Here is a 17,692-nt window from a genome sequence, read left to right as displayed (position 1 = left end):
TTTGACACGAGCAATTATTGTATACCTAATTATTTATATAAAATATTTATTTACATGGGATCTGGGACCAAATTTGCTATGTAGATGCTTTCCGGGGAGAACAAGCTATCTCGCTTGGTCTTGTCGCTGGGAAGACGCGTGTTATCGAGTTAGCGCACCTTTTGTCATCAGTGTAAGGTTTCAGCGTTAGTTTTGGACTTGTAAATTGCAGGTCCAGAAAATAAAACATTACAAATTAAATAAAGAAGTTTTTACATTAACTCACACAATATAAAATGAAAAATTAACCCAACTACATTTTCGGTGTCAAGTTTCCCGCTAATCTCCAACAGATTTCTAAAATCTCCCCACACACGAAACCTCGAAATGAGTCCACACAACTCATTGTTAGCACAAAAATATTATGTGCCACATACTACTTGACTATTAAGTGCGTTAAGCTTTTAACACATATATAATTCAACATGGCTTACCGAGACTTTAGACAAAACCCCTTGAGTTCTAGAAGTTCTAGAATGAACGTTATTCACTTGTTCCGAGCATATCTTCTTCCTTGCTTTGCTTTTAGAGTTGTGGCGTTTTAAAGATTGTAGAGAAAGCTCGAGTGTCAGTGCTGGTGTGAAGTTAGGTCGTCGCATCTATTATTGAGGGTATTACCTAGCAGACTTCCTGTGTAAAGGACGTTGCTTCTGCTACAGTTTTAACGCCTTTGCTGCGCTGTTTGAGTTTAGTTTTGATCACAAAGATGTCCTTAGAACTTAATTAAAACCAGTGTTATATCAAGTATATTGCGTAATTGACGAAGAATCTATCCCTTCAAGTTATTAACGCTGTGTACCAGTTGTTTTTTGTTTATTCGGTCAAACTCTGCAAATTAAACGTCATTTTCTGATCTGACTTTTTTTCACGGAGGCCATTTTAAAGTTTTAAATACAGTATTGTCATTCTGTCAGACAAATCAAATGACACCTTATAAATTGAAACCATCGCTCCAAAAATATAGCCCTCTTGCGGGCAGTCAGGTAGTAACATAAATAACTACTTTGAACTAAAAACCACATTTAAAAAACCTTCTTTCACTAATAGCATCAATATTTTTTCAAATTATAATTAGCCTGTCAAGTTTATTCGTTTACGCAAGCAAAGCCGTGAGTAAAGACTAGTCTCACAAAATAGAAATAACAATTTGGTCTAACAGCAAACAGAACTGAACTTTTATCTTGTTCCTTTCATGTACGGTTCACTTCAGACTCTGGATGCTCCATTCATGCATGCCCCAAGCTCGTTATAATTTGAAACGTGTTACTAATTAAGCGGCTGATGATACTGGCTCTTATTTGCAACATGTTACTTATATTATAAATACAAAAATTTGTGTGTGTACACACACGTGTTACTTTTTCACGTTGAAACGGGTGGATGGATTTTGGTTAAATTTGGTATGTTGCTGGACGTCTGGTCTGGATTTAAACTATGCACTTTTTATCCCGATTAGAAATAGAAATATTTATACGCTCTTCGCATAATAAACATAATAAAAATACATTAAAAAAAAAACAATATGTGAAATCGCGAAGCGGTCCCAGTTCAGCATAGTGTTGGCCGTGCAGGCCAACGCTGGTCTTCCGCTGTGACCGCTTGGCGACTTCACGGAAGGCGACAAAATTTCCATCATGAGCTAACCATTAGTATATTATTATAGTTATCAGAATTTTTATAATTAACACCTGTGAAACTACTTACTTTCTATCAATAAACAGAGCCGTCTCTCTAAGTTGGTGGAAATAAACTAAAACAATTTTTTTTAGATCCAGTTTCAGTAACAGAAATTGTGTTCTGCCTTTTAGCAGAATTGTTGTTTCAATTCATTCATTCAATTTCTTTTCTCAACTCAATTTTCTCCGGAACCAAAATTTTTTCTCAGTGTATTTTCTTATGCTTTTATAAGGCTTGGTAAGTTTTGAGTTGCGAAAACAATATAGTTTCAGGCAAAAGTCTGAGTTGGCAAATGAAACATTTGGAAAACGTGAGTAAGGAAAAGGCAGAGAACCAATAGAGATACATAGATAATAATTATACTTGGTCACACACTGCCGGCAAGAACTAGTTTTTCGCTATGACAAGAGAAATTAAGGGATATGCTCCTGTTTAACTCATGATCAATGTTCCATTAGATGGCGCTGTTATCAATATTGCCTTTATTCAGGTTTTTTTTTAGTAAATTATGCAGAATTATTTCACCAAAAAACTAATGGCTGGAGTATCTAAGCGTAACCGATTTTTTGATCCCACACTCGAAATGAAATATTCCGCCAAAGCCGCAAACTAAAACTCGCTCAGCGATGCTAGCTTGGTTGTCAGGACCTGGTCATACTGAGATAACAGTGGTTATTTTATATTGCGAGCATAATCTTTCTCGTTTCCTATTTCTCCAACTCATAACTTGTATGTAACTCGTCAACTCTCTCTTGGGTGATGAAAGTGCCCATATTTTCATTGTTCTAATTGTTAGTTCTGCGGTGGTAATAGTGGTCTTTTTGAGACTGAGTCTCTCAAGGAGCTATGTATGCAGAGAGTCCGAAGTTATTCGGTAATGAATCCAGAATACGAAAATTATTACGAAGAACTAAGTGGTACCGATATAGCTTGAAGAATGTGTTAGTTCAAAGCGATGAACAGACCATATCGCAAGAGCTGCGGGTGACTAGTAGATACAGATGACAAGTTGTCATTCATTCTGGTTTTTTTCTGAGGGACAGAGGCCGTTGCTTAATACTGTTAAGTCGAAAAAAGTGAATTGCCCTTTTCATAAATAAATGTCGCTGTGATTTCTTTGGCAGTTTTTTTTTATTCGACTGGATGGCAAACCAGCAAGTGGGTCACCTGATGGTAAGAGGTGGTAAGATTGAGTAAGATGCTTGGCAGATGTATGGATTGTGAATAGACATCAATAGTACAAAGGTTTCTTCCTGGTAAGCGATTCAGTTATTCCTTGACTGTACATATTCCAGTTGTTGCCAATGATGGTTTTAACATGTATTTATCTACATGCATATCATAACTTCCCTATTATATGTTCAGAAACGACTATCAAATGGCCTTTATTAAGAAACCTGGTATCTGGTTCACATTAAAGTACAGTGCATCTTAATGTTTACATTAAAGTATCGGTAATACTTTTTTTAACAATGCATATTATCTGAACATATTGTAGAAAACTTATGACATGCATGTAGATAATAATTTTTATTCAAAGTCAAAGTCAAAGTCAAAGTCAAGTCAAAGTCAGTCAAAGTCAAAGTTAAAGTCAAAATACAGGCCATATCTGAACATATTATAGAAAACTTATGATATGCATGTAGATAAAGTATGTATGCGGCTATACATAATTAGGCATTAAAACACTCATGTGATCTTATTATGGAACTCGCCTTCGGCTCGTTTCATAAAACCACACTCGTACTTTAATGCCTCTCATTATGCACCAGCCACATAAATAACTATTAAGTATGTATTTATCTAGGTATATAAGTATGTTTATCCGTTGCCTAGTATCCAAAGTACAAGCTTTGCTCAGTTTAGGACTAGGTCAGTTGGTATCAAGTGTCCCATGATAATTTATTTATTAATTTTATTTATCTTACCACAAACTTAACTTAACCCTGAATCAAACAAACAAACTACCAAATATTCGTACTCGTACATTTAAACGATTAACGTTTCCGCTTGGATACCGCGAGCTCATAAAGCGACCCTCGCTATAATGTATTTGCATCTCATAAGACAGCATGAATACGGAATGAGACGGCCCGAAGGGGAATTAACCCTGGCTCCGTTATGTTTTTTAGGTTCGTGTTACTTGGAATTTACTGGTCTTGTTCGACCGTGAATCAATGTGAAGTTGAAATGTTTTTATTGGCATTGTTATACTACATACATATTCAAAGGTTGCTCAGCGAGCTATTAATACAGGTTTATGCTGGTTTCTCTATGAGATCGAATCAGAAATTGAGGATATACGAAGAAAAACGAGGGTCACCGACATTGCCAATCAAATTAGCTCGTTGATCAACCAACCGAAGCTTACCTTTATGAATTTTGTTCACTCTCATTCCAGCTTTTACATCCCACTGCTGGGCACAATTACAGATGTGCAAGTTGCAGCAAGTTTCCAAAAAGTTGGGAAATTTCTCGGAAATTTCTGGAAATTTTCACAAGACATATAGGAAATTTAAATTTAAGAAACGGAAAGTTTCAATCCCCATACAAATTGGGAGAAGTTTCTGAAATTTTCCAATATGAAAAATTCCGCAATTTTGGAAAGTTTCCTTTGACACATCAATAGGCACAATAGATAAAAGGGCACGGGTTACGGTGAAAACCAGCATAGTAATTTAATCTTGTGTGTGAAGTTCCTAAACCGCATTGGCCTGGCATGGGAAGAACGGCCTAAGCCCTCTCATTCTAAGAGTAGGCCTGGTAGGGACAGTAGGACGTATATAGGCCACAGGTGACGTGAAATGCTTAGTATTTTGAAACTGTTATATCTTTATGACGATTATGCACACTACACAACTGAGCTTCTTAAACTTTATTACAAAGCAACAAGATTTAAAATGGCCAGTTAAATGTTTATTCACAATCATGCAACCAGGAAAACAACTCGGATAAATTAGTAAGTTTTTTACTAAGCTTCAGCAGAATAAAAACGATTAAAATTAAAATTTAAACAATTGCAAAGAGTCCTAATTGCAGTAGTCGTAAACGTGCCCTAGCACAGAGCAGAGCAGATTAATCAACGGCTGGATCACTTCAAACTTATGACGCCCGGCATTTGACTGGCAATCTGTATGCCTACAGTATAAATATTAAATTAATAAATATACTGGATAAATTGACACCAATTTATGTATAGTCCACGACTAAGCAACCTCTCATAACTCATAAAATTTTCTGCCGCGACCGGGGATCGAACCTAGGATCAGAATCTTCAAAGTCAGGTTCTAACCACTTGGTTATCTGGTCCTGTAAATAATAACTATAAATGACCATCGCTTAATTGACCAATATTGATGAAAAAAAAAGAATCAAATATTGTATACCTATGCGTGTGCTGTCACAATTTATGTTCGTTTGTTTAGAGAATCAAACTAAGCAGGGCATTTAAATATTGACCAAGCTGATTTATTTTACTTTCACAGTAAGGCTGGAGATAACGAGCGGATAATTACGTTGCCTAAAGCTATGGCCACACTGGAGCTAAGCACCAAATACCGGACCTAAGGTTAATGTAATAACCTAAAGGTGTATAAGCTGTAAGGATAAGAGGGAACAAGTAAAACTGCCGAATGAGTAAATACTGTTTATTTTGAAACCTTACGTGTAACTTATAACAATATAGTCTAAGTTGTAAATGATGAAAGAGTATGTGTATGTGTGTGTGAAGCAACTCACATTTCAAGTGAGAAAAAAAACCAAGCTCAAGCCGACACTTAAAAAAAAGATGTTTTACCAATACGAGTAAGAACGACCCATGATTTTGCCGTTCATTGCTCGGCCGAGACGCTCGACTTACTGTGGTTACCTCGCAGCTCAACTATTTCACACGAAGGTAGAAAAGTGAGACAAAACAGTGGGATAGAACAGCCTGAAAGGATAATGGCGTACAAATAAAATCAAAACGTTTATTCTGCAAGTAGGCCGCAAAGAACTATTTTACATGTCAGTTTTTAATACTACCACTACCAGTAGTAGAAAGACTATCGTTGCTAAAAAGAATGCGCCGCGAGAAGCTTGGCAGAAAGTCACTCACATGTACAATATAAATAGAAGCTTAGGACAGTTCGCAACTTCTAGCGATGGAATACACACTGTCTTGCTTTTGCTACGCTGTACGGCTCTCAACTTCACAAAAGTCCTGCCACAAGACAGTTGACCAAATAAGATGGTGGGGAGAGCAAGCCCTGAAAAAATAGATAACCGAGCTATTTATTAACTGTTCGGCCTTTGTTACCGTTGTGTTAGTGAAAGCAATTTAACACTGTCTACTTTTCTGCCTCCTTATCCTGCTCTCGTGTGAAATAAACAGTACCTACTTCTTTCAGTTTGTTTTACAACGTGAGTCTTCCTCACAGTACTTTTAATTTAAAGGACACCATTAGCAGACTCTAATTCTTCAAAATAACTTTCACTCTATTCGAGACTTATTTTCTAAGCTTCTTGATTAAATTCGAAATCGAATCTGCAAATCGCCCCATCCTTCAGACTTGGAAAATGCTAATATATCACAACTGCAAACACCTGGTCCAAAAAATGGCGGTACTAATGAATCGCTTAGACTTGCGGGTGTCACCATGATGAATGGTGATGCAAGGTGTGAGAAATGTTGGTGATTTCGTGCAGATTTCATTTCTCGGAATTGGTTTGGAAATTAAGGGGGGTGGTGTAGCGGAAAGTAGCATCTAGCGATGGGTAGCGGCATCAACATGGCCACGATTGGCTCTGTTATTGGTAAACTATGAATTTTGTTCAAGAAATCCAAAATTGTATAAAATCATCATCAGCCGGAGGATGATCGTTACTTCTCACACACGGTGTCACAGCGATAACATAGTAGAGTGTACACATATCGTGTCTCGTTTGTTAATTCTAAATTAATGCTTGCAGAGTAAAGGGTTAAATTTTTAGTCGATTCGGAGCCAATTTACAGTGACAAACAAAGGTCAGGCGGACACACGAGTGAATCAGTGAGTGAGTCTGTTCTTTCACCCAAAAGTTCGTAATCCTAAATACAAAAATAAAGATACAATACAATTACAAAACGACGACTCTTTATTGTACACCACAAATAGTAAGCGATACAGAGAACTTAGAAAATGTTCACGGAATGGTTTCTATTGTACATAACGCCGGTCGTCAAAATAAAATATAGTTTACAAGAGGTCGCCTATTTGCTAACCTTTTAAGTTTTTCCTGTGCACCAGTTTTATATATATCTGTTTTGAATTATGTTATATTCAAGAAAGAGTCATTGTAATGTATTCTCAAATTATTTCGCCAAACTCCGCCAGTTGGTTTCGCGCCAGGTGCTCTTGTAACACCCACTATCAGCTTAGCATTTCTCGTTCCGAAATTATTATTGTCACCGTATAAATCTATGTAATTAAGGGTTGAGCCCCGGACTGTCGCGGGCGCGGGCTTAGGGCAATTCGAGCGGTAAACACCGCCCGAACACTATGCTACCGCAAATTTAAATTATTGGGATAAAATAATAATACGCCAAAGTTGGCATAATTCGTAATGTACACGCTCTGGATAGTTGTGTTGTAGATGGTAGGTAGTAGTGATAATTAGTAGCACTAAACGGGATAGTTTCCTAAAAAAACTAATTAGTTCGTCAGTTGGATCATCGAAACATATTGGATACGTACAGTCAACGTCATAAATAAGTGATCTCAGTACCTTGTCGCTTTCAGTCGGTACACAATTTCGTGTGGCTCTTCAAATATGACGTTAAAATGACAAGGTACTAAAGTGATCAGTTATTTATGACGTTGAATGTACGTAGGTATTTTTCTTTTGTCAATAAAAAATATTTCTTGACTTAACAATATTACAAACTTTCCGATTCTTGCAGAATGTTCTTTACCTATGCCTCTTTAGGTATTTTATAGGAAGACGTTTCTGTTTTTAACAAAATAAGAAAAGTTTAAACAAAAAATTCTGAGGATATACTCGTTGCCAGTTAAAGTTTTACGTGACGTTATATCGTGCGACACTTATAGCACGGAGTGACATCACGGGCCCCCAATTGCCCGTATAGACTCGCTTCATCTTTATATTTTTTTGTTTAACTGACTGATAACTGATAACGTAACTGCCGAACTAAAAAGATTTTTCTACACAGGGAACTACTCAATTGTCAAGATTATTAAAAAGTTTTTGTAAAATAATGGTAGTCTAGTAATTTCATCTATTTATGGCCTCTTAAACAGAAAGCCGACGGTTCGAGCCCCGGTATCTTTTTACTCTCGTAATTAAATACATAATAATACACATTATCTAGTTGTTTTTGCGTGAAGGAATAAAGGAATAAACATAACCAACATCCATCCAAAATTCGTGCATCAATCCTAATTAATTTTCGTATTTATAATGTTATATAGTTTGATTGTGTTATTTGTGATGGATTACTTTGTAAACAAACTATTGAATTAACTTTTTTGTTTTTAGTAGGACCATTGTTCTCAACACGATACCATAAAATTGAAAATTCTTAAAGGCCCAACAAAAGCTTATGACCATGATAATGAACGAAAATTCTCTATTCCAACTCCCTAATCCTCAAAGTTCAACGCTTTCGCGAGCCATAAAATTTAAAAACAACCACATAAACAGGGAAGAACAGAATCTAATAAATAATGCAAAATATAAATTTTAAAGCGCACGCAGTTATGAATAGAGAATCCGAAGTTACCGTTGTAAATAACGTTTAAGTCCTCCCGCGGTTATCTTTTTACCTTAAAGTGGGTTCTCAAGAAGTATCGTAAATTTTATTTTAACCCGAAAATGCGGCGAGGCCGTTTGGGCCCGGAAGAATGTCACGAGGACTTAGTCACTCGTATTTATGTAGTGAAATGATACTTGATCGCTTTACTTGCGTTCTTGAACTAAGGGGTGTTTTTGTTATTGTGTAATTTGTTTTTACAAGCTGATATTTTAATAAAATAGAGAGAAACTAGGGGGTAGAGTAACTATCACCATCCTCCCAGTCTACACATATACGTTCCTCTCATAATTAGGATATAGAGTATTATTTTCAAAACCCTTTTTATTTACCAATTAGACAACTAATTCGCTGAAAACTCTGATAATGACGATTTAAAAATACAAAAATTAAATAAGCGTCCCTCCTCCTCAAAGGGGTTTTCTGTCCGTCCTAAAGGGGTTGATGTACAATTAAATATAATTTACTAATTCACGAAACCATAGATTAAAAAGATTAATTTATTATTTACAAAAGCTATTAGTTGCCACATATTTTTAAATTTTCACTTACACATGTAGCTTTTCATAAATATTTCTACAAAAGCATTAACGAGAAAACGTACACTGAATATACATATGCAACTGTTCTAGAAACAATACAAAAACAATATTTTAAGCATGAAATTAACAAAAAATGGATCGTGAACTTTAATTTTCATTGAATAATAGCTGTTGCCTACGACTTCGCCTGGATAGAGTTAGTTACTCGATATCCCGTAAGAACTATGCATTTAAGATTATGTTTTAAACAGAAAAGTTTTTAGTGGTGTATATGGGATTCAAACCTATTTTTTTTGGCTATACGCATCCATTATGCTATCAACTAAATATAAAACATCGCTCCTAACCTATCCGAAAACATTAATCGCTCGCATGTGGCTTAGTTGCGTGTGGCCATTGCAATTATCAAATATCAAGACTTATGTTATGGATTACATCTGAAGGCAAGAAAAAAAATGGTAATATACCATTTCTGTATTTTCATTAATAGAAGTTTCAATCAAAAACTGTATTTTTTTAATTATAGATTTCAATGATCACGTTTTTGGTAATAGTAACAAATAACGATATGATATACGGGATAATATAGATCTGTGGTGTTTTACGTCATAAACTACATTGTGTGTCAAATTATACCCAAATTGGCAGAACCGTTTTTGCGTGATGGAATATCAAACTTTTAATTATCCGAACGTCTAAACTTTCAGATTAATAATACAAAAATAATGAGAAATATTCAATAGCGTGGGTGTAGAGTTCGCAAACACCCACGCTCAATATATCTCATTATATTTGAATAATTCATAATTTTCCTGGAATCCTATGTATTTATACTAAGTTAATCTTTATTTAGCTTTTTGAGAGCAAAAGTTTTACGAAACTAATGAAATAAAGAAATACGTCAAAGGTTTATACACCAACTCAGGCTTAATTACTACTATCAACTTAATAAAAAATGAATCCAGCAATCCTTCTGACTTATGTTAAAGTTAATGAGTTTGTGTTTAGTACTCTTTCCTGTATCAACGGTTACAGTTAAGTTAATTTATTTAGAATGTGGTAGATCGATAATGTTTGAAATAACAAATATTCTCCTATTTATTCCGATGTCCAGTCGGCTTATATAAACAAGGTGTTAATTATATAAGTGAAAAGCAGAAAGTAGTTTGCTCAGAATCGAGAGTAGAATCGATTACACTATGTTTTAAATTAGGTTGAGTTTGTGTTCTGAAAACCCTTTTTTAATGTGCCCAGTCTAATAGTTTATAGGACTGCAACAGGCGCCAATTTAATATATTAGGGAGGTTGCATACTATTTCGATAATTTAATACTGGCCGTTTTGCTGGCGTTGTGTGATTTTCTTCTAAAAACGTTAAAGCGCAACTAACAAAAACAAATTAGGAGTGTAGAGTTAGAAATGAAGTAGAATTACTGACTTCGCAAAATGAAGCTATTCAAAAATGAATGCAATTAACTAAATCAAAATAAAATTTTTTTTGGGTGTCTGGCATTTCAGTTATTTAATTAACACCTTGTATACAAAATTTCAAATTTTTAAACGTGAATTTCAGAAACGGTATTTTTCCGAAGTATTTCTCATTCGATGGAAATGAAGACTAGGATTAAACTCATGGTAATTCCCGTGAGGTCTTAGTGAAATACCGAAATTTCAATTCAATTGCTAAAACTAATGACTCTCACGTGAAACCGCGGGTTAATTCTAGTGCTAAGACAGATAAGATCTCATTTAACAACCACGCATGCTAAAAAGCTAAATCGACTTTAAAACTGCGTTACATCACCATTACGACGCGTAAAAACAATTTAAAAACATTAATTCCTCCATTATCCTCTAAACATTCGCTTTAAAAATCCCATTCGCTTCAATTAACTGAAATTACTTTGGGCCAAAAGTACCCCGGGTGCTAACAAAGGGTTAAGGTCTAACACTTATAAAATTCAGCAATTGCACGGACACTGGGGGCCTAATGAAAACATGGCGAGAGATAACGTAACGACTGTTTTATTATTTAGGGTGGACTTATTAAAATTCTCAGGAAGTTCGGCGGGCATTTTTAATTGTCCTCTGTTTGGATGCTGGAACAGTTTAGCTGGAATTATAAAAGAGGCTGTATACGCAGGGTTATTATGTATATACAAAAAACAATTAGCTAACTTAATAGTTTACGAATCACCTTCAAACAGGAGCACTTTTTGTGTTGTGTATGTGTGTTTGCAGGTGGTAGGACCTTGTGCAAGGTCCGCCCGGATTGCTACCACCATCTTGCTCGCTAACCCTGCCGTGAAGCAGCAGTGCTTGCACTGTTGTGTTTCGGCGTGGAGAGTAAGACAGCTGGTGAAATAACTGGCACTTGAGGTATCCCATCTTAGGCCTCTAGGTTGGCAACGCATCTGCAATACCCTGGTGTTGCAGGTGTCTATGGACGGTGGTGATCTCTTACCATCAGGAGACCCACTTGCTCGTTTGCCATCCAGTCGAAAAAAAAAACAAGCTTTGTGCGCAAGAAAGAAACAAAGACTGTCGGGTAAAAATGAATGAAGAAGTGAGACAGAGGGCAAAAGTGGACGTCTTCCAACTTAGCTGATAACTATGAGTCCTAATAAAGACCTCTTATTCTTTAAAAACTATAGCTATCAGTGTCTGTTTGTCCGTGGCTTGTTAGCTTACATTGTTAGTGCTTTAAAGCAGCAGTTTTTCATATGTATTTTACTACAAGGACAATTTAAGATATATACAGGTATAGTAGGAATAAGGTTTTTCTCGTCTATTGGTACGAAGATAATAGGTCATTTAAAAACATAACCCTCCTTTGGGCCGTCGGGTAAAAAGGTTATAGTTTTACCAAGACTAGATTCAGCTAGTTTTCAAATTAAGTACGCATTAAAGTCCGTATGGAACAGTCTCGAACTATTGAGACGGTTTTCCGATTACGTTGAATTCTGAATTTCTCGTTAAATATATAACAAGTTAAGATAACACCGAAGACGAGTCCGAGGTGCTGCAATATTCATGGCCGGGACTTTGTAGTGAGAACTAAAATCCGACTAAAGAAAACTGGCCAAGTCTGAAGACGCCAGCGGTGTGGAGTGTACAGTGAAAGTCAAAACTATCTTTTTCCCAATGTTACCAAACAGTCCCAACCATTTCCACTTCCTAAATGTATCGATTTTTAACAACTTAAGTCGTGATTGTTATAATGTAACTATTTAAATATAAGTATTATCTGTGTACATATAGCTGACCATTTACATGCCTAACTATTAATTGGTTATGTTATGACAGTTCCTATACCACAATTTTTTTATTGAATGCAAAATTATCAAGCTATATCATATTTAGTTTATTTCCTAAGTATCTATAGTGTTTTAATACAAACAATTTTCAAATTTCACCAGTATCTAAATAAAACTAATCAATGTAAAAAAACTCTATCAGGGATAACCGTACTGTAACTTTCTAAACCCAGGAATTACATATAATATTTCCCGGGAGCAATTCTTAGTCCTTTTGTTCTCCTTTAACTTGTACCACGCACAGTTACACCCAAGCATATACTTTATCATATTTTATAAAATTTAAGTCCTTTGTCTTGGCACAGTGTACACGAGACGGTATTTATTCATAAGAAACTAGAATTTGTCAACAAATTCTGTACATTGTTGTTTAAGTCAAGTATGGACGGCGATTTAAAAGTTACCATAATTTTGTTAAAAATATAAGTTGTAATGCACCTGGGACTCTCCTGCAAACAAAGTATAGTACCTAATGTTATTTTATTTAATACTAGACTTTACCCGTGGCTTTGCATGCGTAAACCATTATATCTGTACCACTACCATGAGTACAGTGACCGTACTCGATAGCGACGGCGTAAATTATTTGTATGGAGAATTGTACAGCGCCTCTACAAATAATTTACGCCGTCGCTATCGAGTACGGTCACTGTAAACCATGGTAGGGGCACTGGCATGTGAATTGAAATTCCGGGATTTTATTAAATTTTTACGGGAATTCAAAAAAAAACTTTGTGGTGCTAAATTTCCTTTCATGACTTTAAACTAGGGGGTAAGATTTTGAGATTCTATTCCAATCTCGTGAGAATAACAGAAAAGAGTACCTAGTCTATGTTGTAATCAAGGCGTCCAGCTATCGGCATACCAAATTTCATCTAAATCCGATAAGCGGTTAAAAACATACACAAATACCTACTCATAAAATTTCGCATTAAGCCTATATTTTTTTATTATTATTTAATACCTACTATCCTATACCTAATTAATAATTGTCAATTATTTATCTTTTTTAAATTAATTATTATTCATGATTGGTTTTTTGGAGTCTTTTTGTATTTTTTATTTCAACTCCAAATTTGTTACTTTTACGGGTATCCCATGAAACCATATCGAAAATACAAACTGAGACATGGATGCACAGAAAAAGAGACCAGCGCTGGAATCAAACCCAGGTCCTCAGCAATCCGTGCTGCGTGCTATAAACCCTACACCACCGCTGGACAGGAATCTAGACACGAATTGTTCCTATGCATACATATCTCAGGTTGCTGCAGAAGTAGCGTAGTAGAAATAAGCAACCTGAGATATGTATGCATAGGAAAATTCGTGTTGCTGGTGGATTGCTGAGGACCTGGGTTCGATTCCCAGCGCTGGTCTCTTTTTCTGGTTTTTCTGTGCATCCATGTCTCAGTTTGTATTTTCGATAATTATTATTCGTTTTCCTGAAGATTCAAATGAGAAAGAAAGAGAAAACTGATTCTTTGATTCGAGTTTCAAAAGACATTAGCACTAGACTAATTAGACTTACTAAATGTATTTAGTGAAGTTAAGAGCCTTTTGCCCCCTTATAGACAAATTTTGTGGCTTAACTAGTATTTAATTAAGTAAGTCTTAAAAAAAGTGTCACTTAACTGTTTCACGACAATCTGTATCTCCAAAACCAAAGAATTTAGGAGATATGTTTCTTAGAACCAAATGTAGAGAATTTTGCGCTCTGTAATTTGGCATCATTAACTCATAACTGACCAAATGAGGCTTAACCCTTTTTGAGATTAAGTACGGCAGTAGTGTAAGTGCAATTATAGCTTACACGTTAATATTAATTACACTGCATATCTACGCGCCATAATGCAATGCTACTAATAAAATCTCCGTTAAACGAACTCACGCGCCCTATCAACCAATCACACGCCACTCAATCCAACTCCCCCACCCGTCGCCCGTAAAACAACCAATTAGCGGGGCCCAGAAGACTTCGCCTGTCGATTTACAGCCAATATCAATAAGCTATCACTCGGTATGATTGCTCGCCTTCTGAGACATCCGATCTGACCTGGATTGGATTTGTAGTTTTTATAGGGAGTTGTGTTATTGGCTACTACCTTTTACTTGTGGCTTTGCACGTGTAAAACATTGAAACTGGCAATACGGTATTTGATGATTTTTTTATTTATTTTATAAATTAAAACTTCACAATCAAATGCCTGTTATCGAATAGAAAAACAAATTTTAAGCTACAACAACAAAGTTGTAAAGGTTTGAAACTCAAGAGATAAAGAAAGACTTACTTGCATGTGACGTCGTCACACGCAAGTGCAACGCACGCAAATAGCGTTTAAGAAAGAGACAGATATATAGATTCTTCAAAACATCACGATAAATCCAATTGCTAAACACTGTCTGATTATCTATATTTTCATAATAATATATATATTTTGCAGGTGGTAGGACCTTGCGCAAGGTCCGCCCGGATTGCTACCACCACCTTGCTCGCTAATCCTGCCGTGAAGCAGCAGTGCTTGCACTGTGTTGTTTCGGCGTGGAGAGTAAGACAGCCGGTGAAATTACTGGCACTTGAGGTATCCCATCTTAGGCCTCTAGGTTGGCAACGCATCTGCAATACCGCTGGTGTTGCAGATGTTTATGGGCGGTGGTGATCTTACCATCAGGAGACCCTTGCTCGTTTGCCATCCATTCGAATAAAAAAAAGAAAAGATAATATATAGTATGTGCTATCTAAATATGTGATGTAGTTATATTCAATTTATTGTAAGTATGTTTCAAACACAATCCTTGTATTGTTTCTGAATAAATAAATAAATAATAAATTAATAATAATAGGACATAGCAAATTCAGGAGTTGTCAAAATATCGTATTCAATTATAATTCCAAGATTTCACAAATACTCGGTGGATGGATGGAAGAATTAAAGTTACCCCATAATAGCTCGAAGAAAAATAGTTGAAGTGGAAATGGGTGGAGTACATCACTTGAAGAACAGATAACCGTTGGGAATGAAATCTCTTCGATTGGCGACCGCAAACCGGAAGATGTCGCGTCGGCAGGCCTCCCACTAAATTGACTGACGACATCGCGAGATTTGTGGGCAACCGAAGGATGCAAGTGGCGAAATGTCGTTCATTGCGTTTAATGGGGAGGCTTTTGTTCAGCAGTGGATGTCTTCCAGCTTATAATGATGATAAAAGTGCCGTATCTACTTCAAAAGGAACTTTGTGAACATAATCAAAATTGAATTAAAAATTTAATGGAGAAATTATTTAATATCACAACATTATTATCTAAGTTGTTAACCTACGATACGTGGTAAACACACGTTTCCACATTTCATAGGCTAAAGGGTTAGGTATTGGTCCCATTTTAATTTCTGTTCCAATATGAAGCAACTTCAGTTGCTGTGCTGTGCTTGGTGCCCAGTGAGGTAGATTGCTAGTTTGTGGCGTTGGATTCCTGTAAAAATATAAATTTATACCTAAGAAAGAAAAATTAAAATATGTATATTACGAACTCTCGTGAACTTCTCCTAAAAAAACCTTACGGAATGACTAAAACCGAAAAGTCGTTTCTGAGAACTTACATTTAGGACTTGAAAACAAAATTCTACAAAAATAATACCTTATTGAGTTTCGTGACGAAATATTTTCAAGAGAGGTTTTTCAAAATCAGTGGTAGATTTTTGACATTCTAAGAGCTTGTTTTAGCCTTAATTGGATAAAAATACTATATTTATGACTTGGCTTTGAATAAATATTACTTATGTACACGAAATTTACTCTGGAATAGACTAAGCTATTATTAATTACCAGCTTCCAGAGATTGTTGCTATTTATTGATTTCTAGCTTACGGCCTCCCACTACAACTGGGCAAAAGACTTCTCTTAAAATTTTATGTTGTTTTCATCCAAGTCAAGTTAATATTGAAATATAAATCCGCATTTATTTAGAAAGGGTAGCTATTTATTACAAAAGTTATTCTACGTACCCGTATTTAGCGAAGTTGGTCCACATCTCAGTCATACTGTCAATTATTCTTCTATCTTCTTTAGTAATCCAGAACCGCATAAAGTCTGGTTTGAACAAATAGAATAAATCATCTGCATGACAGGCTCCGTCTTTGTTACGATGCCCTGATATATACTTTAGTGCGTTCCTGCTGCCTGCATAGTCGAAGTAGTAATTATAAATTGGTTTATCAGTATTTTTGATTAAAGTTTCAGATTCGATCAATACCGGCATTTCAAAGTATAAATGTGTATACATTTCCGACATGTTCAGTATCTTAGTCATATCAATAATGTCTTTGCCAAAGTAAAACTCTTTTACTTCTTTGGCAACTATTTCCGCTGTATTTTCATCTTTGAATTGTAAATCAGAGGCAAATAGATAGCGGCCGTTTCTTTCATCAACTGTTTGTGGTGTTTCTTCACTTATTAAATACAAACCTTCTTTGCTGTTTGAGCCATACATTAAAGAAATATTTAGTTTTTTCCTTTGGAAAATGTTATAAGGCAAGTCAGTGATTATAGGCTCTATACCAGGAAAAGATTTTTCAACACATGGCAGGTGCAATAATTGTGTATCAAAGAACTTATCTAGCGGCTTCCTTGGTCTCGTTCTAAGGAAATCTTTAACTGGTAAATCTTTAAATATTTTGTATAATTCATGTGGATCTTCAGTATCATATCCTAGCTGCTTAGCTATGAGGCTATACACCCAAACTGGTTTCCTGTTAATTGCCCAATTTGCTATTGACGATCCGCTTTGTATTATTGCTCTTTTAAATAAGCCGTTAGCTGCATCGCTAGCCACTAGCAAGGATAACGATGTAGCACCAGCACTTTCACCAAAAGCAGTGATATTATCAGGATCGCCACCAAACGCAGCGATATTCTTCTTCACCCATCTCAAAGCTGCTAACTGGTCTTTCAGACCAGCGTTGCCTGGTGCTTCTTTGATTCCTAAACACATGAAACCAAGTGCTCCCAATCTATAGTTGAACGTGACTATTATAACACCGTGTTTTACAAGGAAATCTGGTCCGTAGACAAATTTCCCTCCGCTTCCTAGTGCGAATGCTCCACCGTGGATGTATACCATCACGGGCAAGGGACCTGTGGTCATTGTTGGGACGTAAACGTTGATGGTCAGACAGTCTTCTCTGCCTACTGTGCCAGTCTTGGAGTTTTGTGGACACATGTAAATGTGATCCGTTGCTTTGAATACGCCTTCCCATGATGGAGCCGGGTTGGGTGCCTGCAATGTTTGTAATGATAAGTGTATGAAATGGGAAATCTCAGAATTATTAGTGC

General features: G+C 36.0%; 1 protein-coding gene across 1 annotated transcript; it reads right to left on the bottom strand.

The window, feature by feature from the left end:
* Positions 1-15,619: 15,619 nt before the first annotated feature.
* Positions 15,620-17,636, bottom strand: LOC141433595 (bile salt-activated lipase-like; the record flags this gene model as incomplete). The annotated part of the gene is given in 2 exon segments (XM_074095703.1): positions 15,620-15,833; positions 16,366-17,636. Coding segments are annotated over 2 exon segments (1,440 nt in total), but the record flags the coding sequence as incomplete, so codon positions are not given.
* Positions 17,637-17,692: the final 56 nt, after the last annotated feature.

The sequence above is a fragment of the Choristoneura fumiferana genome, chromosome 12, assembly GCF_025370935.1.
Source record: "Choristoneura fumiferana chromosome 12, NRCan_CFum_1, whole genome shotgun sequence".
In the NCBI taxonomy this organism is placed as follows: Eukaryota; Metazoa; Arthropoda; class Insecta; order Lepidoptera; family Tortricidae; genus Choristoneura; species Choristoneura fumiferana.
This window is presented reverse-complemented; position numbering and strand designations above follow the sequence as displayed.